The sequence below is a fragment of the Haliaeetus albicilla genome, chromosome 2 (genome assembly GCF_947461875.1).
Source record: "Haliaeetus albicilla chromosome 2, bHalAlb1.1, whole genome shotgun sequence".
NCBI lineage: Eukaryota > Metazoa > Chordata > Aves > Accipitriformes > Accipitridae > Haliaeetus > Haliaeetus albicilla.
In genome coordinates this window covers 47,108,358-47,126,168 of record NC_091484.1, presented here as the reverse complement: position 1 = coordinate 47,126,168, position 17,811 = coordinate 47,108,358, and the positions used below count along the sequence as shown (strand labels likewise).

Here is a 17,811-nt window from a genome sequence, read left to right as displayed (position 1 = left end):
CAACTATGCTAATTATTTCAACAAGTTCTATTCATGAACTGTGTAAACACTGTTAAGGAAGTAGTAGCTCTTCCAGAAAGGCTTTTGAATGCAGACCTGTTTCTGCACATTCATGTTTCAATGCTGACTGCAGATGTCTACAGTAAGAGTAAAACTATGAATTGGCCACTGCTTAGCCCTAAGTATATAATCCAGCTATTTCTTCCTCAAGTCTTTCAAACTCTAGTTCATATAACTCCCTGATCTTAGCAGAAAGAGAAAGGACCAGTTCATCCTTTAGTTTCTGGTATTGTTATGTGACTATAGATAGGCTGTAATGCAAATTCGTATCTGATTCTGGACTGCCCTGAAGCTTGAGGATCTTTTAATTTTAGTCTTGTTTTCAGTGGCCATCAGCTCTTGAATTTACAGCAAAAATGTACATGAAAAAAAGAACCTTTAGTGTGAGAAATTTCAAATGTTCTTCTAAGTGTGTTTGACATAATTATCTCTTAAAAAATACGATGTTGTTAACATATAGTCAAGGTGTTTTTTTTTCTTTATTTTGTTCAGATTCACCTCACTTCTGGGAGAACCTCAAAACCTGAACAACTTCTGCTGCGATTTGGCTTTACACCATCAACAAGTTACCATTCCTTCAAGAGCAATGAGCTCCACAACACCAGGTCAGTTTGTTTATATTTATACCTCACTCCTGCAGAACACTGTCCTGTATTAGGATATAAATAATTCTTTGTGTTGGTGAAATGGATTTGGCAGGTGACTGATATGCCAGCTGCGCTTGATAAGATATGACTGTCTTATAAAACGGGATAATGGCTATACAGGCAGAAAAGGCTATTTTGGGGATACCTTCTCAGCTGAACTATAAAGCCAGTATAATCCTGCAGTGGTTTTAAAACATTTCTGTAGAGTTTATTAAGAAACTGAATAATCATGATTGCACATGAATAGGCATCTTAAAACATTTTATTTCTTAATATTTGTATTTAGTCATTAATTTATTTTCTGCCTTTGTACAATTGCTTCATTAAAGAAAGACTGCAGTTGGTATTCTGTTATTTTTCTTTTTAGCTTTAAAGTCATATTTGCCCACATCGGGCATTCTCTGCAGAGCATCCTCCTTTAAGGATGTGTAATTAACAGTGGTCTCTGAACCTGCTTTAACTGATGCCTGCAAAATGAGTTACTGCAGGTTGACCTGATAGAAAGTGAAATATTAGTAGCAATATTAGTAGCTGTACCCAAAGTTCAAACTTCCAAGAAAACAGAATGCTGCATATGGAACATGCCTTGACTTCAGTTCTTTTGAGGAGTGAGAGTCCCCAATTCAAATCTGTGCAACGTCCCATATGGTTCTCACTTTGTTCACCCACACTTGAAGTATCTATTTCTAGTACTGTTGGTAAAATAACACTTTACAGGTGGCTTATTTTATGACTGCTTTGGTTTTGTGCAAACAGCCTATAAAAGCATCAGGGCAAACACTGTAATAGTGAGCTGTATTTATCTGCTAGATGCCCTATCTCATAGAAATGTAATTCAGTGAGGATTTTTTGAGAATTGTTGATTGTAGTGCTGAAAACTGGCAATAACTGCTTTTACATTAAATGGAGTCAAGCATAGCTGGGTTTCATACTCAGCCTCTTTTTCTTACAATGCAATTTGCTGCATGCAGTGAATTATCCATACAAAGCATGATGGGGCATTTGGCAGAAAGGCATGCCTTTGTTTTATTTGTATCGCAGTGGTGACTAATATGAAATAATCTGGTACTTTCCTAAACATGCAGTTCAAATTCCAAGATACTCCAGTCGATTGGGTATCTTTCTAATGTTTCTTATCTTGCATTAGATATAGTCTGCAGAAGTAACCAAAAATGAAATTGGCTCTCACAAAAAGAAAGTAAGTTTTCCAATACTTTTATTGCTATGAAAAAACCAAATTGTAAATATGTATTCATGTTTGCTGTCTTTCCAAATCCAGTAAAGCAGAAACTTTCAATATAATCAGATTACCTGTAAGGGTATTTAGACACTTTAGATGCATTGCTTTCAGTAGGAGTTAGGTGCCTAAATATCTCTAAATCTAGTCCTTAGTGTTCCCCATCATTAGAGTTTGCCTGTGAAAACTCCAGGTTGTTTCACCAACAATGTCAAAACACCTCTGTGGCACGTACAGAGCTGCAGTATTCAAGGGCAACATCGCCCACGGGATCCTAATTTTTCTTTCCCTCAGTGAAAGGGAAACGAGGGGAGAAAATCGTGAAAAGAAGTAAAACTCGTGGGTTGAGATAAGAATGGTTTAATAGAACAGAAAAGAAGAAACTAATAATGATAATGATAACGCTAATAAAATGACAACAATAATAATAAAAGGATTGGAATGTACAAATGATACGCAGTGCGATTGTTCACCACCTGCCAATTGACACCCAGTTAGTCCCCGAGCGGTGATTCCCCCTGCCCCTACTCCCCCCAGTTCCTATACTAGACGTGATGTCCCATGGTATGGAATACCCCTTTGGCCAGTTTGGGTCAGCTGCCCTGGCTGTGTCCCCTCCCGGCTTCTTGTGCCCCTCCAGCTTTCTCGCTGGCTGGGCATGAGAAGCTGAAAAATCCTTGACTATAGTCTAAACGCTACTTAGCAACAACTGAAAACATCAGTGTTATCAACATTCTTCGCATACTGAACTCAAAACATAGCACTGTACCAGCTACTAGGAAGACAATTAACTCTATCCCAGCTGAAACCAGGACACAAGGTGAGCCTTATGAGATGGAGAGATAGAAGGGCAGTTCCTTCCAACTTTAAAGGTCCTTTCCATCTCAAACTATTCTATGATTCAACCTGAGGTTATAAATATATACCAAGATGTACTTGTTTCACTTGTAAGACACTGCAATAGTTGAGAAAGTATTCCTAGTATTCCAAAAGAAAAGTTAATTGGATTGGCACTGACATGCGCAGCTTGTTCCTGTGATGGTGAGCCTGTGGAAGGCAGTTCTTGCATTAATGGCACATAGTTTAAATGGCAAAAGCCTGATGGAGTTGTATCTAATAGTGTTAGGGTAGGGGGTTTTTTGCTCTTGCTTTTTTAGTCCTGAGAATCTTGTGCTTCTTCAGAGAACAGGTTGCTATATTCAGTTACAGCCAGTGGTTAGGTAAGTTTAAAATAATTTCTAAGCAGGAAACTTTTAAGCATTCCCATTTAATACAGACAGTATTTAAACCCACTCTTTTTCTATTGGGTGATACCAGGATGCTACCTCATTTGAATACCAATCCATGTGTCTTATACGTAAGACCTGTGAAAATTTCCATAATATATTGTAAATGTCAATATTTTAGGTCATGGTTGTAGGCTACAACAGAATGGTAGATGTACTTTTTCATTTTACAGTTTATCTAGCCCATATATACATAGCTTGTGTATGTATACAGAAGATAAGTTTACTTTAAATAAAAAAAAAAAGAGAAGAAAAAACCAAGATGCAAACTGGTAAAGCAGTGCTACTCTGTAGATGAATGGTATAGGCCAGCCCACTTTATGGATGGCTTGTTCTGTCAATGAAAAAATTCTGAAATGCTGTAGAAAGCTTCATTGTGTGTTATGCTAAATTTCTCTGTATTTTTACAATGTGATACTCTAAGTGGAGAAGATACTTATTTCTTTAGAATTGCATTCCCTTCATACCTAAATTGTCAGAAAGTCCATTTAAAGACCTGATGTGGAACAAGCAAAAATTATGCATGTTTTATTCAAATATTATCTGAGGAACCTCTTTGGATAGGGTTTGTTTGCAGCACCAATGCACATAAGTATTTCCTTACATTGTATGATGCAGTGAACAGGTCTCTAGTGTAGCAACATTAACTTGCAACAACACTATAACCTATTAAATTGATCTCAACTCTTTGAACCTTAAGGGACCAGGCTCTTGCTAATCTGTAGAGCTATAAAGTAAATGCTGAATCCCAACAGGGGAAGGTGCTGATGTTTGGTTGTTTGCTTTGCTTGTTATAAATTGTAAGATCATTAAGGAAATGTTTACATCCTGTTGCCATTGCATGTGCTGAATGATCTGTGTGGATAAAAAGCATTGGACAGAAAAAGAAAATTACTATGCCCTATAAGAACAAATAAGTAACTTACTGTTTTGAGGAAGACTTTTTTTTTTTTTAATACTAAATAATAGCCAGTAGTGAATTAATATTTTGGAGTTATTTGTCTCTAACTGTCTAATACTTCGAAGTGTATCTTCTGTTTAAATGATGGTGTGGTTGGGAATTGTGCCTGCTGTGTGCCTACCAGCTCAGTTTCTGAGGATTCCAACCCTTGCAAAGGATATTACTCTTATGAACAGGAGGTTGCTTCAATTAAAGCATGTGTTGATTTAATACAGTATTCCTTACCCAGATTTTTTCAAAGAATAACAGCACCTGTGGGGAAGGGTGGACTATAAATATTTCTGTAAAGATAAAGATCATGGAGGCATGAAGACCCTAGGTTTTCTTTTTGTAACCTGAGAAGGGGAATAAGTCCAGAGAGATCTCATCTCTTCTCCCCTTTGCCTCTCCTGTCACCCAGATCTTTCAGATTTTCTGCTTCACTTTTTACCTTGAAATTAAAAGTAACATTGGAATCAATGGAATCAATTCTATTAAACAAACAAACAACCCCCAAACCCCTGAAGTCGTTCATGGAATCACTTGGTGTAGGATCATTTCTGTTAGGGAAGAGGGGCAAGTAATGTTAATAGATGATAGTAATAGATGATGAAGAGAGGAAGATACCTGAACTCTGACCTGTCCAGCAGGTTTCTAGATGCTGCAAACTATTGCTAAATTAGCAGCGTTTGGTATCACAGTCTCTCAGTGGTAAAGCACACAGCCATTTTATCCAGTTTCTTCCTTTTACTGTTGTAAACAAGGGAAATGCTGCTGTGGAAAGCTGGTCACTGATTAGGATGAGAGAGCTTTTCACTGTCTCTGGATTTCAAAAGCATATCAACATGTGCCTGCTGCTGAAGAGAACAAGTTCAAAATGTGTACAGTTTACTTACTTGCACCTAGGTGAAATCAGCTCTTTTATCTATCTGTAATTACTGAAATAAATTTCCAGTCTGATACATAATAATTTGGAAATCCCTGTTCAAACTTCTTTCTGCTCTTCAACAACATTGCTTATTTTTCCAGGTCTTTAGTATCTTGTAAGAGCTGCCTGTTGCTGTAGTCAGTCAGAAAGTGATTTTTCTTTTCTTAATAAACTGAGTGGGAAGAGAGAGGAGCCGTGTGCTGAATTCTGCCAGTTCCTACTTTTGGATCACTCTTCTGTCATCTTGATTCTGAATTTCTTTAATAGGCGTTTGTTTGTTCGTCTTGAGGAATAGCTTGTTCTTCCTCTCTGCAAAGCTGACTCCCCCTGTTTTCTTGTTCTGCTTTGCTCTGCTTTTTCATAAATCATTTTCCACATATTAGTAAAGACTAAGTATAGAAAATGCTCCAAAATGGTATTTCCACTACTGTTTTAAAATTAAAATGCAGTGAAAGGTTGCATTGCAGTCCAGTAACCATCTCTGCATGAGCAGTAGATGCCATGAACAGATGAATATTTTTTTTGTAAAAATATTGAAGAGAACTTTGAGTCTAAAACAAAGTAGTAAATATAATACCAGAAGGCTAAAATCTCTTCTTATAGAAATAGGTGTGTTTCGGCAGGTGTTTAAGTTCCATTGAAGCTGAGTGCATGGATGTTTTTTAGACCTCTGACTGTAGACTGACAGAATCAAATGCATTTGTTACTTGTGATGACTTTGTGATGACTTTTCCTTTGATTAAAAAAAAATAAAAAAAAAGCACTTGCATAAATACTGGATTAGTTATATGTTTGGTAATTCACTGAATATGGCCCAATAACTTTCAGGGTTAATAGTTATGTTATCTATTAATAGATATGTTATCTCTGTCTATCTATGTGTGACAGAGTACTGCAGCTCTTTAAGATATCAAAAAGAAAACAAATAACATCTGTAAGCTCAGCCTTAATGGAATGTTTAGAAGAAGGATTATTCCCCCGCTGCACCCCCTGCTTTTTTTTTTTAACTTTCAATGCAAAGCATGACTCAGATGTGCAGCTCTTGAATTTGATTTTGACCTCTTGAATCTCCTTACAGAAGTCCAAAATAGCCTCAGTCTGATATAAATCTTAGTTTTACCCTTATGACATGTAAGAGAAGTTGCGGTTTATAGACTCTCTGTCTCTCTATTTTTTTCTCATAATAGTTTAAACCTGACATCCTTATCTAGGTGTTTCTAGGTAAAATCCCAATAATTCACAAGCATGAATGAAAAATTTGGATCCAAAATGTGTTCTGCCACTGGGGATTTAATATACAAGACAACCAAATAATGACTAAAATGCTCTGTGCATGCATTAGATAAAAAAGCATTATCTTGTTCACTTGCTAGTAATTAAAGTTTGTAAATACCTTGTGCTACTTTTATGTTCCTTTTTTTTTCCTCTTAGAAGTAATTTACACCATTTACCATTAAAATTGATAATCAAAACATTAAAGTGTCATGGTCCTGCTCTCATTTGTGTGTTTACACTTGTGCATGTTCATGGGGGTCTGTCATTTTGTGTGCTAACTCTCCAAGGTTTAAGTAAATAATGACAACATAAGTCATCTACCCAGTGTGTTGTGGGATTAGTTACTACTTTCTGCAGATTCAGGTTAACTGAATAAGTCTGGAGAGTGTTTTTTGATATAACTTTGTGGTGCTTTAACTTGGTATATGCATGTGAATTTTAACCTCTGCATACACAAATAATTCCTATTTCTTCAAAGAGATTCTGTGCTTGAAAATTACAGTTGTATTGCTTTTTACTTTCAGGAATCACTTGTAAACATTGGCCACCAGACGGTTTTGTCTAGGAATTTGTCTTTCAAAATAATTGTTTTGTTGGTCTGCATAGCCAAAGCACAGGTCTTACTTTTTGAGCAGTAGTGCTTTAACAGCTAAATTAGCCCTCTGGGAATAAATCTTGAAAGGTATTTTTTTTTTATTTCAATATGGTTTATAAAGCTTGTAAAGATTCTTCAAAATGGCTTTTTTTTTTTTTAACTAGAGGTGCAAACTTTTTCTCATTTTAAGTATATAATTTATCCTCAGTGTTCACTTAGACACTTAAAACACATACCTCTCAAAATAGCAAATTTATTGTCCATTGACAAAACACAGTATTTCACTGTCCTTTCAGCATTGTCAGAATTTTTACTCTGATTAGTTAATTAAACCAAGATGGCACAGTTACACTTTCGCTGGAGTCTAGTGAACAAGCCCACCTAAATTTAATTTAAGTCAGTGTGGCAATATAAATTGAATAAATTACTTAAATGGCTTTTGACTCCCCAGCTAGTATGCTTTGGTATATCCTGAAAAAAAATTGAGTTTACTCACAGAACAAAACTCCGAACAGCTCTCTTGTTATGGGAGATCTGGGCTTTTGATGCAGAAGTATTCTGTGAACTGTTTTCCATGCCTAAATTCTTGCTGCTTGCCAAAGGCTGTGTTTTCAGTGTATGTAAACTAAGACTGTGCTGAATTTTGCTAGGTATCAGGATATAACTGGTTCTGGGTAAGCATCTAATTCCTTGTAGGTGTGAGGCAAAGGGTACAAAAAGACAATTCCAGATTGAAAGAATCATCCTCAATGAAATATAATTTATTCCCATTGTATCTTTTTCAATGGCATTGGCCTGTGGTGGTGTTTAGCGCTGCATAAAAGTGTTAATGGTGTGGGCAGGGCAATAAATACTTCTCTGTTAGCTGTTGGGGAAGTTAGTTTTTTGGTTTTGCATCTCAGAGCAATAAAAAAAAGTTGTACTTCACCAGTACTCAAATAGTAAACATCAGGTGTTTGTTAACACATTATTAAATATTAAACATCAGATGTAATGCTAAGCATACAGATGTGGATAACTTGCATACAAGAATATTATTATAACTGGCTAAACAGATTTTTAAACGTTTTAAACAAGATTTCAGAATGCTATAAAATAAAGCTAATGCCCTATTTTATTTTTTAAGTAGGTATACATATACTTTAAATAGGTAAATATATATGCTTATATTTTGGCTGACCTTAGGAAAGCCAAATCAGAAGATTACATTCTCAATAGAGTGAAAATATGGTGTTATAACTCATGTTGGCTAACATGGTTCTAAGAAAAAAGTTTTCAGAAAAATCGTTAATGTTTTTGATGATAGAAGGCTTGCTTGATAAAGATAATTGTTGAGGAATATAATTAGACTTCTGTGGTATGTGACAATCTGTTAAAAATAACGCTATCCAAAATCATTACAGCCTTAAATGAAATAAAAACTGGCTAACAGGTTTCAGAAACCATTGAACGTAGGGAAAATTCTTATCCCCTGAAGGTTTTCCTAGTAGATATCTGTAGGAATTTATTACTAGTTTAACATTACTCAGTATTTTTATCAGTTATCTAGAGGAAAAGAAATATTAATTCTGGTAAAGCTAAGATCAGTTATACTGGAACAAATTTGGTTATATAAGGTTATATAATGCTACTTGATAAAGTAAATTCTTTTGAAAAATATGCATATTAATCAAATAAAAGTAACAAAGAATGTAGCACTTAAGAAGAGGAAAATCATAGAATATTGATTAGAAGAGACCTCTAGAGGTCCTGTAGTGCTATTGCCAACACCAGATCAGGTTGGGCATGGTGTTCTCTAGATCAGTCTTGAAACCCTCGAGGGCTGGAGATCTGCAGTGCTTCTATAGGAATCTTGCTTGAGTACCGTGCTGTCTTCTTGGTGAGAAGCCTGAGCCTCCAAGTTAGAATCTGTGGCCGTTGAACCTTTCACTGTGTTGTGGTTTAACCCCAGCCAGCAACTAAGCACCACGCAGCCACTCACTCACTTCCCCCACCAGAGGGATGGGGGAGAGAATTGGAAGGAAAAAGGTAAAACTCATGGGTTGAGATAAGAACAGTTTAATAGAACAGAAAGGAAAAAAACCCCTAATAATGATAATAATAACAATAATAAGATGACAATAATAATAAAAGGATTGGAATATGCAAAATAACTGATGCACAATGCAATTGCTCACCACTTGCTGATGGGTGTGCAGTTAGTTCCCGAGCAGTGATCCCCCCAGCCCCACTCCCCCCAGTTTATATACTGGGCATGACATCACATGGTATGGAATACCCCTTTGGCCAGTTTGGGTCAACTGCCCTGGCTGTGTCCCCTCCCAACTCCTTGTGCCCCTCCAGCCTTCTTGCTGGCTGGGTGTGAGAAGCTGAAAAATCCTTGACTTGGTATAAACACTACTTGGCAACAACTGAAAACATCCATGTGTTATCAACATTCTTCTCATACTGAACCGAAAACATAACACTATACCAGCTACTGGAAAGAAAATTAACTCTATCCCAGCCCAAACCAGGACACACTGTCATCTAACACTGTTGAGAAAAATGTGCCTGTGTGATGTTTGTAACTCCATTCCAAGTAGTTGCAGGCTGCTCTTAAACCACCACCTTAGTCATCTTCTCACCAAACTAAAAAACCTCTGCTTCCTCAGCTTCTCCTCATAGGTTGTGTGCTCTAGGGCCCTGATTTGATAGTCCTCTCTTGATAGCTCTCCACTACCAGTTTTTGACTGTCTGTACACAGGAGTGCTTGATTATGAGTTGTAAGTCAGGATAAACACCCTGAATCACGAAAAGGGAAGGCAGTGCCCTGCAGTAGCTAGTAAAGCACACAGGTTTTTTTATGACATGGAAGCTGAATGCTGAGAGTACGTAATGATTCCGCTTCAGTGATCAGATCCAGTGTTGGGGATGGAGCAGAGAGAAGCTTTGGATTAGTCAGGAATGAATATGTCTTTGTTTTCTTTTCAACACAGAAAAGAGACGTGGTTAGGGTCAAACAAAACTTTTCCTTCAGTCCGCGTTTAGTCTAAGTGAACAAAACTGTTCTTGGAGTACTGGTTCTAATTCTGATAGCGACACTTCAGAAGGGGCTTTGAAGAAGAGCTTACAGAAATAATACAAGGTCTGGAAATATACCTTATTTAAAGAAACTTAAGAAATTCAGTCATTCAGTCTGTTTTCTTTTGCTGAAGGTTAAGAGACAATGTGATCGATGATTCTTTTTATATATATGAGTGCCAATGTGCAAAAGATTTCTGGTACATAAGATACTTACTCCTAACAGGAAGATTTAATGATATCTTGTGGCTGGAAGCTGAAGCGAGACAAACTCAGATGAAATGGGACTCCTTTTTTTTTTTCAACGGTGTTGGTAATTAATCATTGTATTATGCTGGATAATGATATGGGGGGGGGGGCTAATTTCTCACGTGGCTCATCCTTACAAGCTATAAATCCCAACAGCCACCTAGAAGTTGCTTCACTTGTCACTAAATGTATGACAAACTATGCATGTGTTTTTACTGAATAGAAGCTCGCCATCACTCTGAGTGAGTTTGGAAAGCCTCCAAACATAGAAGTTTGGATTCCAGTCTCCTTTAACCAGCTCTGCTTCTACTACTTTACTGCCTGTAATCCTGAAGTCATTGTGCTTGCTGGAAGCTTATGCAGTGGGAGTGTCCTGCATTGCCTTAGAAAAGCTTGGTTCACTTGATGCAAACTCTTTAGCGTAACCTGTAAAGCCTTCGCTAAGTGTACAAACTTGCTCTGGGAACAAAAATATTGTGTAATTCCAAATCAAGTCAGGATCTGAAGCAGCTCAATAAAAGAAATGTCCCTGCCCCATCTAATTTCAGCAGTTGCCATGCATCATCCTGTGCTCCAATTCCATATGGCCCAGGGCCTAGATTTTTATATTACTGGGGAGGGGGCTCACTACCACCTTTGAGCTTCCTATCTAAGCAGCTGGACTGTCATGTATACAGAGTATTCCTTGGACTGTGCCGAGTGTGAGAAATCCTAATGCCTTGGTGGGTGGGACCAATCCTGGATAAGTGCATCTACTCTTGATGTTTTGTTTTTTTTTTTTTTCTTCTTCTCCTCCTCCACCCCAGCATCTGAATTTCATTCTTAGTCTTGGCATACCCAATAATCTGTTGGATCTTCTACAAACATTGTTTGTTTCAATGTGCTCTCTAGCATGTTGGTTGGGGGTGGGAGGGGGGAAGTTGAGGTGTTGTTTTTTTTAAAAAGACCTAATTAATATCTCTCAGATGCTATAAAGTGAAGTTTGGTCTTTCTGGGTGCTTCATTGCTGTATTTTATTGGGCAGGTCAGTTGCTTTCCTAATTTCTGTCTCTGTCAATCGTCACGTTTCGGTTTGGAGAATTGCTTTTGCAGGATCCAGATAAGCAACAAAAATATCCTTTTCCAGTGTCATCATTAGCAGGGTTCTTTATATCTGAAAAAAAGTACTGTGGAAGATGCTTGTGGTTCCCTGCATTGCTACAAACTCACTTTACCTCCTGTGTGATTTTACTCCTCAGATGGCTGTTTCACTTCAGTCACTTAAATGATTTGGTGTCAAGACTCATTGCTGTGTGTCTGTCTTAGTGGGGGGAGAAGACAGGACACAGTCACCTCTGGGGTAGGAGAGCAGATGGGAGACTGTGAGCAGGGGAACTGCGTGATTCAAAAAGCCACCAAGGGGAGGTTACATTTTGAGAAGTGACTTTTTCAATGGCAGTGCCAGAATAAGCAGCTCTAGTGATAGCCTGCCTGTTCTTCTCACTATTCTTATTGATTGCTTGGTCATGCAAGGTAATTTGTGTGGCCACAGGATGAAACAGATTTGGGAATGGACCCAGGCTCAGCTGTTCGCAAGAAAAAAAAAAAAGGTTGTTTTTAGCCTGGAATGGTTCCTTGTTGTGGTTTACTACATAGCCACACAATCAATGGTATTGGCAAAGTGAGGAAGGAAGAGGGAAGATAAAAGAGTGTTTAACTCATGTACTACCTTTGAAAGAAATGATCATGAGTGATCCTTGAGCAGGAGAAGCATGGTCAGCCTCCAGAACTGTGGGATTACTGAGCCGTAGGTAAAGCTGGAGAGAAATACTAAGGACTTCTTCACACATCTTCACTTTACTGGTCATTTCTGTTTTCCAAGTGTTAAGAGTTCCCAGTTCTGTCCATGCAAAATTTGGAGGCTCAGTGAACATTTTTGTTTTTCAGCTCTGTAGCTGAAAGAAACAACCAACAAGGTCACATCATCTGTCATACAGTGTACCACTTCTTAAAAGTGATATTTCAGCATCTGACTGCTAGGCATTCTTTCATATTCATTAAGATACATGCAACACAAAGCAGTTACAAGTATGCAAAATATGCTTTGGTGAAAGATCATGCAATTAATATTTTCCTATGTGAATTCGTAACATCTACATTTTTTGTAACTGTTTCTAAAATGTTACATTACACAGAAACTTAAATAAGACACCGTGATTAAAAACTTTCTTTTGGTTTCTTCATTCATTAGATTAGCTGCATGAATGTTGATTATATTGAATACCCTAAAAAAGGCATGTTTGCCAACTTTTAATTTTTTCCCACCCACATACCATCTCCTAATTTTGTCTCTGGCAACCCAGATGTGTTTCTGCTGAATAAGTGTTTCTGCAGTGATAATTATAACACAACAGGTAATTTGCAGATTAGGTAACTCACAAAAAGTAGGACTATTTTGTAGCACCATTTTGTAGCACCTTAATTTTGAAGCTGGTGACAATTTCAAAACTTCATTACAAAGTCCAAAATGTTATAGTGTGTGGAATGTCTTAATCTAGAAATTAAGTACTGCTCTGTAGCATTTAGCAAATGAAGGTCTAAAGGGACCTTAAGGTATGTTTTAAATCAGGGGGAGGGGCAGACTTTACTTCAGGCAGTTATGTGCATGTTGTGGGGTAGATCCAAGTTCTGCTGAACCTACAAAATTCACGTTTTGAACCCGCGTCAGGGTGTATTTAAAAAAAAATATTGATCATCTTTATGAAGACTAGACAAATGCCTGTTTTAAAAGCTAACAACACAATGAGTTCCACAGTCCCCCTTGATGACCTATTTCCATGTGTGATTATACTTAGAAACATAAGGTTCCTATTCTTTCTATTTATATTTCTACTAGCTATATCTATTTCTGTTTAACATTGCAGTTTAGAGATGTAAGATTTGTAAACTCTTAGAATTTTTTTCAAAGTTTAATGTGGTCTGAAAGAGATTAACACAGAAGATCTTATTTTGGACTGTTGCTCACTGTGGGGGAGGATTTTGAAATCGTGTAATACTTAGATAATGCTTTTTTTCTTTTTTCTTTTTTTTTTTTAAATCTTAGTTATGACAAAGCTGAGCAGCTGTCGGGGGTTCTGGGGTAATTTTGGTGAGGACTGTAGTTCTTGGGGCTGTGATGTATGGTGTTGGTGTTGGAACAGACATTGAGGTTGACAGAGTTGAGTCTCCCACAGGTGCTGGCCTCTGGCTGGGAATTCTGGCAGAAAGGAAGGCGACCCGAGACAGTTTGACAAAACTCCCATTCATTAAACATGGGATATTTGAGTTTAAAGTTTTTGGTTTAACACTTTGGCAGTTTCTGCCAAAACAAAGCTCTGAGCTATTTTAGTATTTCTGAATTCTTACCCAAAGTACCCTTTGTTACCATTTGTAGTTAATGGCTGTTTGATCTGAAGAGATGAGAACTAGTGACCGCTGCCATGCTATTCCCCCCCCCTCGCTTGTTCAATGTTCTTCTATAATAGCATTTGCTAGTGTTTCTTTCCAGTCTTCTCTTTACTGGATTGTAAAAATCCATTTCTTTAACCTTTTCTCATAGATCACACTTTTAAATCTCTTAACATTTTCAGTTTTTTCTTAGATTCTTGAGGTGTCACCTGGAAGTGACAGGAAAATTTCTGTTGTATAAAAGTAAAATTATGCAAGTAATTATTGTTTATTACTCTCTCATTGCTTAATAACTCTCACTTTGCAGACATAGTCACTCTCAGGTGTCTGGATTACGGACTAACCAGGTTCTGTGCCCCTCAGTACTTGACTGTAGGATATTGCCATGGCATGAGTGTTGTAAATGACAACTGCTCACATGTGGCTTCCTCTGTGTATTGCTGTTTAAGGCTGCATCTGTGCTGTGCAGAAATGAGTTTACGGGTTTTTCAAAACTGAATGTCCGTGTCATCCATTTATAGAAGTTTCATGTTGTCTGTATTCTTGACTGTTCCTATGTTGGGTAGTGGAGAATGGTCTGACATGAGTGGGAAATTCATGAAGGATTTCATTGGATCATGAAGGATCCGTTCATGAAGGATCCCATTCATGATCTGGGACATGGCAGAAGAAAAAGACATTTTCTGTAAGTATGGAAACCTGTGAGTTACTGTGTATGCTCTGTGTTGTCTGACTCACATCACTTGCTAATCAGAAGGGGGAAAAAGATATGTTAACCATTTCAGGAAATGGTCAACTCTGACTCGTGAACAGCATTAGCAATCCTTTGTCTTGCTAGGACATGTAGCCCATATTCCATCTGCATTTAACCAGATCTTGTTAAGGATACAGGGAGCTGGGTCTCAATAGTGATGCCAGCACTGTATTTCTAGAGAAGGTAATTAATAGGAAGAAGCATAACAGAACCCCTGCTTAAAAAAAAAAAACAACAAACCCCACAAAGAACAAAAGAGGGGGGCAAAAAAAGAAGCATAACCAGTATAAAAAATACAGCTACTCTGTATCTTGAGACAGTACTATTTTGAGGTAGTACCCTGCAATGAAGGCCAGTGCACAATACACCTGCTTTAAGCTTCATGAAGAAAACAGACATTGGATATCTTTCGCAGCTTCCCCTAAGGTGCTTGCAACTCTTCCTCTAGCCTTGAAGTGTATCTTTAGTGACTTAAAGTGAATACAGCTCATTTAGATATCCCCAACTCAGCTTTCAGGAGTTGCTGTGGGTGCAGAGAGCACTCTTCTATGCTCAAAAGCTGCCTCAGATCCTGATGAATACCCTTCAACAACATTCAGCAGTTGCCCTAGACAATTTTTTTGTGGACAAATTCACAAGTAAGTGTAAGCTAAGACAGGAAAATCCTGAAATAGCCACAGAGTGCTTTGTCTTTTCTGTTCAGCTATTTTGTAAAGTGTAGAAGAGAGAGGAACTCAAAACATAGTGCTGCTATATGAAATACTACATTACCTTTCCCCTGTGTTATTTCTGTGACTTCATCAATGTTTTACCTTTCCAAACTGGTATATTAGAACATGCTTTTCACGCCATGTTCATGGGTGCACTTGGGGGGTCTACTTGCCCTCCCTCACCAAACATGCAAGAAAGGCGACTCCTGTGAGCACTCCTTAATATATTACCATACAAGGAATCTGTGATAGATGACAAATAATATTTTGATTTTGATTAGCTGATTAGGAGTACCTATGGACTTGGGGAGTCACCATTCATTTCTCTGGCAGGGAGACGTTAACAAATGACTGCAGTAGCTGTCTTTGGGGTACAGATCTGTCTATACATGGGAATTTAACAGTATAGTTCTTTCAGTAATGGGAAGAAACTCCTCAGCCAATCAACTGAATAATGAAACAAAACCAGCATTTGCATGTAGAGGAGGATTAGGAAGAAAGACACTGATGCAGTGACTTGAAAGCAAGATAGAGAAGGGAAAATGAGGTGCAGTGGAGATGTTAAAAGCTGTGGAGGCTGGGAGAGGTAAACACTGGAATTGGCTTAAAAGAATAAAGAACAAGGACATAAGAAAAAAATTATGGAGAGAAGACGTGCAGAAACATAGGACTACATGAGAATAAGAAGCGTGTCTAAAGTGTGAGTAAGGAAAAGAAATTTTTCAAAAGAACTTCCTGGGGAAATAGCCTCCCTTCCACTTGGCACTGGTCCTCAATGTCTCGGGGAACTGGGACCAGCTTCTCTGGTGCTCTGCATGCCTAGCTGCTGAAATGGAGATTTGTTTCAAAGCTGGCTAACACTTTACAGCTAGTTAGTACTTTATGGTGCTGAAAACATCCCCACTGATGGGATTCTAAGGTCTTTAGCTGCCACTAGTTTTAAAGTCTGTTATATTACTGAGGTAACTCAGTGGATATGGACTGGAAGAGCAAATTCCTTTGATTGCTTGTTAAAGGGATACCTGGATTACTTAGGTTTTGTGTTTTCTTAAGTCTGGGAAGTGTTTCTGGAAGCAGTAAAAACTTTCTACTTTCAGGATTAATAGTCCTTTCCATATAACTATCCAGAATTAAACTCTGGGAGCATACCCTCTCGAAGAGTGCTAGCAGCTCTCTTTGCCAACTCACGCTGGCTGGTGCGGCTGCCTGCTTTGGTTTGGAAGAGTAAGGGATCAGAGGTGGAGGAGGTTGCATGTACTGTGCACAGTAGTCTATGCATAGAATAGGTTGCAAGTCCATGCAAAATGGAATTAGTATTATAAAATTGTAGCATGGATTAGCTTTAGCTTAACTATGTTTAACTTCATTATAGCTAGTTACTGATCTTTTTTTTACCCCCCAAAATATGAAGTTGCAGTTCAGTTGTACCATGGAATGAAAAAATACAGACCTTAAAAAAAACCACGCAAACAACCCCCTACCCCCCAAAAAACCCAACCCTAAAACATGTCCTACCTTTAACCTTTCTGGTGTATGTGTTTAATATCCTTGTGAAAGGGATGTTTTGATGTTACAGGAACGAGCTGGTATTTCACAGTCAAAAATCATGTGTAAACTGTGTGTTTGTCTGTCTATAAAAAAAAATTTAAAAAAATCTCCAAATAGGTCAGCTGATGCTTCCTGGACTTGCAGCATCCACTGTTTTGACAATTTCAGGGCTTCAGTAGTAGATTTCAGTAATTCTAAATTGTACATTGTTTTCCTGTTCGGCATTAATGTGCTTAGATGGCAAGGACAGTATTTCCACTACCTTATACGTGTGGCTGCATAACATAGAGAGATGAGCTTTCTGGGCACTCTACAGATCCCACATGAAAAAAAGAGACTTTTCTAGGGAGAGGTTGTGTCAGTAGATAGGTGGTCTTTTCCTAGGACATGCCACCCAATGTTACTTCTGAAGTAGATCACCCTGTTGTCTAGCACCTTCTTCTTCGTGCCGTTCAAGCTCTCCAGAGATGCTGTCTGCAGTCCTGTAAACAGCCAAGAGGTGGGCAAGGGCTCTTAAATTAGTACACATGATGTTTTATTTAACCATCCATCTATGTTGCACAGTGACTGTGCCACAAGAATTGCACAAAGCTTTTCTTAACTGTAGGCGGTTGTTCATTTATTAATGTAAACACCATGTGCCTTGGATGTGTGAGCCCTAAAAATAAACTTGCAGAGTTAAAAATAGATCTCTGGGAGTACTGAGATGCTGCTTAATCAGAACCAGCTGCAAGCTGTCTAGAAAATGTAAGTTATATGGAGCCAGATGGCTTTTGCCCTTTTTGCTTTAGACAGCATGTAATTTGGGTAACTACAGCTACAGTAATGTATTTTCCCAGTCAAACTGTTTGATAAACATATTTGTTTCGAACAGACACTTCCAATTAGAGAACCAGTAAAATGTTAGTTTATTTTAATATTTCTCCACGTGGGTAAGCCAAAGGAAGGTTACATAATACTAAACTCAAAGGCATGTACAATAACTGCTCACAGCTGTATTCGGCAAGAACTAGATTATGACTATGCATCTTTGTACAACAGGGCTCTTACTCTGGGAATGATCCCACTGAAACCAAGGGAAGAATGATTTAAG

At 37.9% G+C, this 17,811-nt stretch overlaps 1 protein-coding gene across 3 annotated transcripts in view; it reads left to right on the top strand.

Annotated features, from left to right (window-relative positions):
- HDAC9 (histone deacetylase 9) overlaps positions 1 to 17,811 on the top strand; it is a 499,915-nt gene that overhangs the window by 38,465 nt on the left and 443,639 nt on the right. For all 3 annotated transcript variants that reach the window (XM_069773867.1, XM_069773840.1, XM_069773846.1), the window contains one exon: positions 553 to 665. In XM_069773867.1, the coding sequence (XP_069629968.1) occupies positions 647 to 665 (19 nt within the window). In that variant the 5' untranslated portion in view covers positions 553 to 646. The remainder of the gene's footprint in view (positions 1 to 552; positions 666 to 17,811) is intronic.